The 11,750-nt window shown below is 34.8% G+C and overlaps 1 protein-coding gene across 1 annotated transcript in view; it reads right to left on the bottom strand.

The window, feature by feature from the left end:
- Positions 1-3,799: 3,799 nt before the first annotated feature.
- LOC131056066 (uncharacterized) overlaps positions 3,800-11,750 on the bottom strand; it is a 252,670-nt gene continuing 244,719 nt past the window's right edge. The window contains exons 16-18 of the mRNA XM_057990398.2: positions 7,584-7,676; positions 4,830-5,036; positions 3,800-4,636 (exon numbers count right to left, since the gene is read on the bottom strand). Coding sequence (XP_057846381.1) covers positions 4,349-4,636; positions 4,830-5,036; positions 7,584-7,676 — 588 coding nt within the window. The 3' untranslated portion in view covers positions 3,800-4,348. The remainder of the gene's footprint in view (positions 4,637-4,829; positions 5,037-7,583; positions 7,677-11,750) is intronic.

The raw sequence follows: 11,750 nt of genomic DNA, 5'->3' as shown, positions 1-11,750 counted from the left end.
AGGTAATAAAAGGTTTATTTAGAAGCAATAGCCAAAGGTGCTAGAGATCTAAATGATGCTTTTTTAACACAAGATAAAGTATAAAGATGGATTTACAAATGAACAAATAGGTGGACATGACAATGTGGACAAAGAGAAGGTAGACACATTTGGTGTAAAATTTGAAGAAGAATATAATACAAACATAGAAATGTCTCCATCAATTTAACTATTAGACTATCTACAAGGAATTAAAAATTTACCTTAAAGTTATAATCCACCATATTTTTATTGACTTCTCTCTAACTTGTACTAATGATGAACTAAAGTATATTAGAGAATCTCTATCTTCTAGTGAGAAAAAATATTGGAGAGGTTTCATGAATGAGGAGATGTTGGTATTGTGGTAGTGTAAGACTTGGGGCTTGGTTAATGTTCTTGGTGGAAGGAATCCCATTTATTACAATTGGGTGTTTAAGAATAATTTTAGAGTAGATGGATCAATGGAGAGGTACAAGAAAGGTATGACTTCCCAAGTAGTGGGAATAGATTTTGGTGATATCATTTTAGCTAAGTTGAATTTCATTAGAATATTGTTATCAATACTTATGACATTTATTTGATTTAGCTCAAATAAATGTTTTTGATTAAAAAAGCAAGGGTTTTGAAAGGGCCCTGACCCTTGTACAAAAGGATAGATCAAAATGATAGATTAGAAAGCACTACAAAACAACAAGAGACAACCAAGACGAACAACAAATGAACAACAAAAGACATCAGAACTTACAAACACCCAACCCCAAGTTAAGGTGGTTTAAAGCCAAATTGTTCCAAAGATTTTTGTTTCATTGAGCATGAGTTAACAAGCTCTAAGCTTTTTCTCTTCACCCAAGGAGGAGATCAAGCATTTAAACTTGAAACCAAAGAAGAGGTGTTCATCTTCTCACAATCAATAGGGGCATTCCCTCTATTTTCAGCCCTTTGAGTAGCCTTGTCATAGCCACCAATAGGCTGCCATTTCTAGAGTGACCTAGTTTAAAACTGGCTCAAGTAAATGTTAAGACTACATTCTTGAGTAAATATTTATAGTAGAAAATTTATATGAGCCACCTATTAATAAGATGAAGGGAAAATATGATTTTTCTTATAAATTAAAAAGGTATTAGTATGGGCTGAAGTAGTCATTGTATTTGTATTCTATAAGTTAAATACTTTGTTGTAGTCTTAGTTATGTGTTATTTGCAAATTTTTACCACTAGTTGCACATTTCCTTTATATTTGCTTTTATTTATAAACATTATATACATATAATACACATACAAATATGTTAAACAATATTTTAGAAAGTTCTAATAGAATTGACATGATAATTTATATATGATGATCAACAACCCACTAAAAAAGTGTCTTAATTATAGGGAAAACTCATGTGAAGCAAGCTATTCTATTGATTAGTACATCTAAAGATACTTTGACCATGGGTTTCTACTCCTTGGATAGCCACTATCCTAAGTGGAAGATGGCCATAAGTCATCAATTGATCCCACTAAAGGAGATGATCCAAGAGTTGTTATAGCGTTTGTTGATTTAATGTTCAATATTTTTTATATTAAAGAACTAGTAGTTGTGATTTAATTTGTTAATGTTGATCATTAAGTTCTCATAATTGAATGAAATTTCATTGGATCTAAAAAGTAACAAATCATGTGATGCCATATTAGCACACCTATAAAACATGACTTGGTGCACAACTTTTAGTCATATTTTTTTTGGGGTCATTTTGGACACCTCAACAAAAAACATGCTGATGTGGTATCATATTTGATTATGTGGGGACCTGAACTATTAGTTATAAGTAAGAGACTTGTCAATTATGTTATTGTAAAAAAATTGAGAGTGATTTGAAATGGCCATCTAGAATTTTGAGAGGCCTGAAATTAGAATGTTCAACAACTAAATCTCTCCCCTAAAATTTGTTTCGAGGTTAGCTCTAGAACAAATAACAAGATGGGCAACCATTTTTCACCAATACACAATCTATGGGGAAGGACATTTTTTGTCCTTTGCTTTGTACATGGATTAAACCGTTGATGTGATTTGATCGAAAAAATAACAAGATGGACAACCATTTTTCACCGGTACACAATCTATGGGGAAGGACAATTTTTGTCCTTTGCTTTCTCCATGGATTAAACCGTTGATGTGAGAATGAAGGTTAGACAACCCTACTAGAGCCCATGCCAAAACCCTCATAACAAAGAAACGAAGCTGAAGCTCCTTGCTAGGAATTCAAAGAAGTAAGACCGCTTGGTAATATTATGAGAGCCCCAGGTGTTCATGTCCGAAGAATTGAAACGATTACCATTTAAATTTCTTTCCAAATAGATCAATCCTTACATAGAGTTGAAAAGATTGATTGAATGAATGAATGCTTCTAATAATGTCCATGAGGCTAAATAGCCTATGGGACCCACATGTAGCCAACAAAGAAGAGTATGCAAAAGACCAAAGAGTTGTCTGCTAAACCTCCTTTTCATTTTCTTTCTACATCTTGTATCTTAGATTGTGTAACTTAATCAAGAAATCTATGACTCATTATCTTTTCTTTTTTAGACAAATTTAGCATGTCAATGTAGTGGATCCAGATATCCTTGTAAGCTGGGCATTCCATGATGTAGTGCCATTCTATATCCACTATCCCTTGGGTGTAATATCTACATTTTCTATTTGCCCACTCCTCTTTATGTATCATCCTATTCCGGTTTCACATCTAAGTTGATGTGAGCTAGTTCTAATTTGAGCAATTAACATTTTTGCTTTCCATTTTATATCCATTCTTATGTAATTCTTTTGTGTATGGTCATGTGTGGGATTGAAATGTTTAATATAATATTATTTTTTTCTCCCAAGTTGTCCTATCCACATGCTTTCTCTAAACTTTCCTCGCACATACTTTTTTATTTCCTATTTGTTATTTGGGCATTCTTTTATGCTAATATCCCATTTATTCATCCATTTAATGTTTTGCTTCATCCATGTATTCTTCCTTCTCTCTAGCTTCTTTTCTGTTGCTATTTTTGGCTAACAATGTATCTCCATTTTTTCTACTTTTTTTAGATAACTTAGTAACTAGACCATAGTTGCCTCCTCAATAGGAAAAATCCACACTTCCGCTAGAACAATCTCGTAAGGAATAGATGATTTAATCTTGAGGCTATTTGTGATTAAATGTTTTTGTAATCTCTCTATCTACCTCCATTTACTCTCTGAAGTGTTGATTCCCCAAACCTCACAACCATATAAAACCATTGGAACCACAAGAAGGCCAAAAAAAGTCTTCTTAGTTTTCCAGTCTCATAGCTCAGCTATTCTACATCTATTTTGCAATGAGTATAAGGCTTTCCATTCTCCTTGAATCCTTTTCGCTCTACATGTTTCCCAACTGAGTTTATTGTGGAAGTCAAGGCCAAGGTATTTATATTCATTGACCATTTGTAATGGGCTGCCCTCAAAAACGAAGTCTCTATGAACCTTCTTTCTATTCAAGGTAATGATCATGACCTTAGTTTTGCTAGTGTTCACTTGCATCCCTGCCTTATGACAAAAAAGTTCTAGAGCCTTCAAGTGTTCATTCAAATCTGCTGCTGATTTTGTCATTAAAATAAGATTATCAGCATACAAGGGCAATTTTATTACATAATTGATCAAACAAACTCCCTCTCCACCAAACTTGTCTATCCATTAACTGTTACATTTCAGTTTTAAACATAGGCAGAATTGAAAATTATATTACTGTTAGGAACACTTGGAGGCGATGCGATTCAACTCAGGGTCTTGCTAATCGTGAATTTTTTCAAAGTGATCATCTGGAGAATATTCAATAATAAGGTCAAAAGCATTCATGCATTGTTTTGACCATGTGAGCACCAAATAAAATGATTCAATAATATCGATTATAATAATGCTAACAAAAAGTTCATCTTCCAGGAGTGAGCACTCTTAAATTTTACAAGCAAGCATGGTAATCAAGCTAATATTTTTATCACATTGAATGAAGGAAATGGGCCTAAAAAGTGGAAATGCTTTACAAATGACTGAATTGAATTGGATCATCTACAAGATGACTACCATACTTACAATCTCCTTTCCCATCCATCTATGATGGTGATAGTTGTCGACAAATTTGTAGTGTACACGTGCAACGAAATATTGCTTGTGGGCTTTTCAATCAATTTCTCATTTTTTTGAAGAGAGCCCAAACAGTTTGAAAACTTGGGACTTGACGAGCCTGGAATATTCTTCTGTAGGTACTTCATGTTTGAACTATCAATTTTGAATCCAAGCCCCTGTTTGAGTGTGCCCAATGCAATCAGGTTCTTACTTCAACCACATCACCATCTTTCAACTGTGTGTGGGGAAGTGCAATCTGGCCATTAACAAATACAAATCTTCCATCCAGTCCTAATCTTCTAGCAGCATCAGCAGCAGTACTGCCATATTTCAGTCGCATGATTTCCCCATGTGGCCATCGTATAATGGCAACCTCTGTTAGCACTGCAGACTTTGGAACAGCAGGAATCGATGCACTAGCTGTGCCAAAGACAACTTCATTGCGCAATTGCTGCTCCCATTCAAGCATTGATCTCAGAAGACGTACCTGGCAAATTCAATATTAATAACTAAAATAAATTATTTCAGACTAAATAAGCAACCCCTAGATCAGTCTATAAAGTACTTCGAAGTCCCGCAAATTCCCTCATATAGTTTTGTATCTCTTATCTGCATTTTGAGACTTCAGTTTGGTAATTCCATCTAGTCACATTTAGAGGCCTACTTCTGATTTGACTTGCCTTATTGTTAAGATGCGTTGTTGTTGAGAGAGCAGAAACAGGTGTACCGATATTTGACTTTCCAGAGCAATTAGAAGATGACGATTCAATATCAACCTCCTTTCCTTCTAGAACTGTAGACATCACTTTCCAATATTCTTCATTTTCTTCTATGTTAAGATCTAAAAGCTGGATGAATGTTGGAAGTGAACGTTGAAATTGGTCTTGCTGCATAATATGGAAAACGAATAACATCAATCAAATTGCTAAGCTTTCTACGAAACTAGTTATACTAACAAACATCTAGGACTAGTTTAATAAAACAAAACGACAATCTACCTTCAGCAGAAACATTAGAATTCAAAATCTGATCCCACTTACCTAAAGATTTGCGGGTAAAATCATAACAATATTAATTTTTTAAGAAGTCGTAAAATAGTAATATCGACTATTTTATCAACAAAAAATAATATTATATAACACTAATTGGAAATTTGATAAAAAAATGAAGACCGTAGGGGATGCATTTCGTAGCCTATAAAACTTACACTATAATGGGCCTTATCCAACCCCCTGTTCCCATGCGGCTGCTTAAGTCTATTTTCTGCTTAAATTTAAGCAGTTAGAGTGTTCCCATGCAAATTTAAAATTGTGAGAAGGAATAATCTAGAATCTTTTGCTATTCTAGTGAAGTGGCTATTATTTAGGAATTGAAAATAAGCTGTGAAGAAAAAGGGGGTGCTGGAAATAAGTAGCAACTGCATATTGCCAAAATACTATGTGGCTCCACAAATTTGTTTCCCTCTTCTTCTTTTTTTTATCATTTTATTTCAATTTTTTATTTCAAAATTTTAAGTGCGCAAATTATTTCTAATATTATTAATACTAATTTTAAGATATCTGCTTAAAAATAAGTAAAAAAATAAATATTCATGGGGCCACCAGCTCCATAAATATTTCCTAAAAAAATTGAGTAGTAGCTGCTAGCCAAAATAACTAATAAGCTAAGCAGCCGCATGGGAACATGCCCTAAGCCTCTCATCAGATTTAACTAAGAGTCCTCACAAAGAGCTGACGAAACACTAAAAAGTATCTAAGCATATGGCTTTGTTCCTTTTGGCAGTGATAGCGATTTGATGCACAACAAATAGCAGCAATTTGATAGCAGTAATTCTCTTTCCTTCTCCCTTCAACCTTCTTTATCAGTGCATCCTCTTCAAGAGCTTCCCCACTTTGGATCAGCATGCTCTTCTTAGGGCTTCTCACTTTGATACCAAATGTTGGAAGAATGAGTATGGAGTTTGATACACTTGAATAGCACACATCTTAATGAAATTGGCTTCTATTTATTTTGAAGGGAATGCTACAAGATAGTGATTGTACATTACTTTTAATATATAATTACTGTGGTGTAATTACATCATTAAATGAAGTAAAATTATTTATATCGCAGAGTGCATTCTAAATTATGTCTTATGTTATCTAACAAAAGGTATGATCAGCTCAAATGTGAATATGAAGATATAAGGAAAAATGTTAAGAGAAAAAACCTACTCAGGAGTTCCAAAAGAGACACATGGGTGACCAAATACTAAATGAATTAAGAGCCTTCAACAAGGCAGGGGTAACTCCATAAAATTTTATAACAGAAGAGCGTAAAATCTGGTCCAAGTTGCAAAATTCATTTGGAGAAGATCTGAAGCAATACTAATTTGTCAATGGGCAATGAAAACTGTTACAAAAATTTTAGGAAAGTTTGAGGATTGTACCAGCCATAGTAGCAAATATATAGAAAAAAATGAGAGTCATTGTACCCTATTCTGTTCAGTATTTGGATCTGACTTCGATTGTCAATTTTTTTGGCAGACTTGGACACAGTTTCCAAGGCATAACAACATCAAATTAAATATCCCAAAACCCAATTAAATATCCCAGTTATACTCAACTTGGGTGTTGGACAAATCAGAATCAAATGCAGGTTTACTGACATACATTTTAAAAAGTTGAATGAATCATTCATACTATTTAAGGTTTAATAAGTCAAAGATAGGGTTGGATTCATGTTGTAAAGACTATTTGCATATACTGTTTTAATCTTCCTATGAATGGGTAACATGATCGTAATCTGAAATCTTTATGCAAATTAATAAAATCTGTGTTTCTGTCTCTTCAAACATTTTGTTTTGTCTCTTGTTGTGTACTATGAATGTTCACTAACTAGTTGTTCATTTGACTCATCACTGGTACAACATCACCATCGCTTTAAGATGAGTTAAAATCCATTAAATATGCTTGTAGTTATCACTCTTATTGACGACTTTTGCCTCTTATGAAGATCAAACTGTAAGTGCTTTCTTTGTTTCTATCCACATTTCTTTTCATTAATCACCACTGTTACTTGGAATTGATAGGATTTTCATATGGCATCTTGATAGTATTAGATCCACATAGTTGACCCAACAGTATCTTGAGAATCCTCTTAAATTTCATTGCATAAAGGTGTGTCAAGTTACATCTCGTGGCATTATACGTTAAAATATATGATTATTCTAAAGTAATACCATTATGATGCAATAGTATCTGAGCAAGCTTCGAGAAAAATGAGATGTGTCTACAGAACCAAAGCAAGCAAAAAAAAAGCAAATATCACTGTCATAATCTTTAGCTCTCAAAATTTGTTTTGAATATTTTAAATTGTCAACGTTTTCCATTTTAACTGAAAAAATGCTGGGTCTCAAATTTCAGAAAAATACAGCCATACCCAGTCTTACATACCTTATGGTAAATCCCATCTCGACAAAGAACATACTTCTCTATGAAAGTGCTCCAATCTCCATGCCCAGGTGCAAACCACCACTTTTCTGACACCTGGAAAAAAAACCAAATCCAATGCAAAGATTAAAATGTTCCATTAACACCATGAAGACAAGAATGATATAGGATGCAATGGAGTACTAAACACTAAATAGAGAATGAAGAACAATTTAAAAATTGGTTATTGTAAATAAAAAAAGATGAGATCTATCATTATGTTCACGAGGTGATATCTACATGTAGATAAATATGCTCATTGAGTTTATGTTTATTTTGTTTATATGCAAATAATCTGCATTACATATGCAGAATATTATCAGGGGGCATTTGGCAAAAGAACTTATTGGCTGAATGAAAAAGCCTATTTTTTAAGGAGAGAATTAGATGAAAATGTTTACTCTTAAAAATATTATCTTCATTAAGGGGAACCATTTGAATGATCTTTACTTAACCAAATAAGAATTTGAAAACTAATTGTGCAGTTTATGAATTTAACATACCTTAGAAACAGTAAGCTTTATTAACATCATACATATTTTTGGATGGATTGGTCAATAATGTTACAAACAAGACTAAGATTCTTCCACTTCAGAAAGTGACAATTAGATGCATATACAAAAATTTAGTGAAAAGCCTGAGATTCTTGATAGCAGTACAGCTGATCCTAACATAAAAAAGCCTATAAATGTTTACCAACACCATTTTATGGGCCATCAATTTTATTAGACCTCAAACTAGCCAAAATAATGATGGCAATTGAAGGAATCTAGCATTGACCAAATATTCTTGTATAGCCTAAATTCTTCTTGTTTAAATAGATATATTCGTTTTTATCACTAACAATATTCATGAATATAACTTGATCATGACATTTATGTGTATTACTTACAAATTCTCTAGAATGTAGAATATAAATCTCTGATTTTCTTTCTCATAGTGTAATGTCCCCATTTTTTAACAATATTGTTTCATGTGCTTTTGGCCAATTTCTGTGATTTCCTGTAAGCTTTTAGGTGTGATGGGGAGAGCTCCAAACTTCTTGGAGGATGCAAGTTCAATATTTTGGGATTTCTATTTTTGGCAATGAGCTCAATTAGCAGTATGGATCACTGTGACATTTTCGAAAGTGTTTTTGGATTTCTTGGATGATCTCCAAACTTCTTGGAGAACACATCTATTTTTAGTATGTCACTTGTTTGGCTCTAATCATCAAGCCAAAACATTCCACAACTGCCATTCTATTTACGTCCACCAAGATTGTGCTATCATGTTTTCTAACGGTTATGGTTGCATAATCATAATTTGCATCTAGAAAGCTAATCAAATCTAGCTCTATAAACACATCAGGTACAATTAACTTTGCTAGGTCAAGAGACCAGGGGCTTCACAATGGGACATGCTCATTTCTTCTCCAGTAGAAATAAGTCAAAAGGTCCCATCTAGAGACTAGTATTTGAGCACTCCCACAATGTGCACATCTATCCATAAATAGTCCCTTTTCTCTCCACTCTGCACTCAACTCAGGCAAGACATCCAATATGCCTTGATAGTGTGACCTCTTATCTTCCTTTTCCTTTGTTGGTTGCTCTGTAGTGGCCATAGGGTCCTCCCTTACTGCACTAGTTGTTGGTTTTTGTTCTATAGGGGTTAATTCTTTCTTCTTGTGCAAAGCCCTAGGCTTCTTGGGTTTTGTTTTGTAATGTTCCCTTTTGGGATTGCCCTAAATCTGCCCTTGTAAATATCAAATTCTGCTAATTTTCTCCCTTATTAATTCTAATACTAGATATTTCTCCCTTGATCCATTGACTTTCTTGTATTCTTTGATCTAATGGATGATTCCTCCAAATCCCCCTTACCAATTGACTTAATCTCTTCTTTATATTGTCAATTGTTGGAAGTCACACATCTTCGTAAGAAATGAGTCATCACTCTTCATTGCTGCCCTTTGAGAATAATAAATTATTCTCCAAATTGATCTGCCTTGGATGTCCTCCTCAAATGAGACCTTCTCCTTTTTATATCCTCCAATGGGAGGGAGAGTCACATCTCTTCACCATGCCTGCTCTTTGAAATGGTCACAACCTTCATAATTATCACCTTTTGAAAGAGACACAACCTTTCGTTATTATTACCTTTTGAAAGAGTTATAACCCTCCATTATTTCTATCTTTTTGAGAGAATCACTTCCTTGTTTACTTCCCATTCCTTCTTCTCCATTTACCTTTCCTTAATTCCTATGCTCCATTCTTTTCCCCCTTCCTCCTTGTCCTCTTTCAAATGAACTCTTCTCCCTTTTATATCTCATGCTTGAGGGAGTCACAACTTTCATAACATGCCGCTTGACTTTTCATTAAACTTTATTAACTTGTAATTATAGTATATTAAATTTTATTATTTATTTATTTATATTTTAATTTTATTATTATTATTAAATCCTATTTCAGAAAAGGAACATCAAATGGTTCTTGAGAGCTAGAGGTCGGGTCCTTTCTTTTTCTGGGTGCCCCAAGTTTTTTAGGTTTGGATTCAACCTAACTGGCACTGGGAGCTATGCTAGGCCCTACATTAGGCTTACACCTTACACTAGGCTTAGAGGGGATTTCTATGACCTTTGGTACCTTTTTCTCTTTCTTACTGGATGGCTCTCCCTTCTTGGCATTGTGAGAATTTTGATAAACTAGGATTCTATTCTAATTCTATTCTCTTCAAAAAACCAGAACACAAAGCACATAAGAAACAATAATTACCACAATTGCTGCACAAGGAGGATAAGCACACTTATTGGTTTGATTGCTCTACTGAAACCCTAGCAGCATGGTCACCTTGAATTCACTATGTTGTCACAGAGCTCTTCTTCGCCTTAAAATTCTTGAATGCAAAGCGAGAAGTGACTCCTTAATCATCGAATTTATTTTGGCCACGTTGCAATTCATCTCCAGTCTTGTCCTCATAAATGAAACTCACGCCAATGGTTTGAATTTGGTAGCTGTGCTCATGTTTGAATTTGAGCCGTAGATTTTGCCATCTATACACCGTGGATGGCTATGATTGGTTGTATCCAATTTGACTTTTAGCTAGTTGAACAGTCGACATCCACTGTGGCAATTGCGACTTGGCCCACCTTATCACACTTGTCCCTGTGGCATCGCCACCTTAGCAACCTCGGGCCCATTTTCTTTTCACAATGAATGCTCCACATCTCCGCATTTACAATTCTTGCATCTCATCTTACCTATGGGGGTGTGGGGTAGAAACAACACCCTTGGCCTTTACTTTTTGTGCTCATTGCATCTCCACAGGTCTTAAACTATTTTTACCTTTTCATGTGCGAAAGTGCAGGGTATTGTTGTGACGTATTCACACATCGCCCCATTGCAAATGGGGACCCCTGCTTTTTGCCTTCTGGGGTGTGTTTTCTAGGTCTTTTAGGGTTTTTGTCTTTTAGCCTTTGCTTTTCGAGTGTCGCCAAGGGGATCACTAGGATAGTAGGCTCTGCTTGAGCTAGGTGAGTCTTTGGGGCCCTAGAATTAGGGTTTCTTTGAGAGTCTTCCTTAGGGCCTGGTTTTGCTCTTGTTGCTAATTATGTCTTGCTTGGTGAGTGAGTGTCATTCTTGAAGGTCCGAGCTAGGTCAAGGTGGTGAGTGATGAAGTTTGGAATGTCCTGATCTTGAAATTTGGCTGTCTGGAATGCCCTGATCCTGAAATTTGGCCAAGTCTGGAATGTCCTGATCCTGAAATTTGACTAAGTCTGGAAAACTGAAGAATCCTCCAAAAACTAGATTTTGCAATATAACTCCTGGAGGTCCGAAACCACTCTCAAACATCCTGGAAGTATATATGGAATATAACTTAAAGTATAAGAAAGAAGAAAGATATAAGGAAATGTCACTTATATGATCCTGACGAAGAGTCCAAAATGTCAAATTTCGCTCCTAACCCTTCCAAAGGGTCCAAAGCGAATTTCGCTCCTGACCCTTCTAAAGGGTCCATAGTGAAATTCTCCATGAGACATTCAACTTTGACCAAAACCTAGAACTAATGCATTCCCAGGCTTGAATGAAGGTAAAAACGCTTGTTTGGATGAAGAAATGTGAAAATGAAGTCAGGATTTTGGCCAAGAATAGGGAT

The sequence above is a fragment of the Cryptomeria japonica genome, chromosome 2 (assembly GCF_030272615.1).
Source record: "Cryptomeria japonica chromosome 2, Sugi_1.0, whole genome shotgun sequence".
In the NCBI taxonomy this organism is placed as follows: Eukaryota; Viridiplantae; Streptophyta; class Pinopsida; order Cupressales; family Cupressaceae; genus Cryptomeria; species Cryptomeria japonica.
Note: the sequence above shows the minus strand (reverse complement) of the source record. Positions and strands in the feature narration are given on the sequence as shown.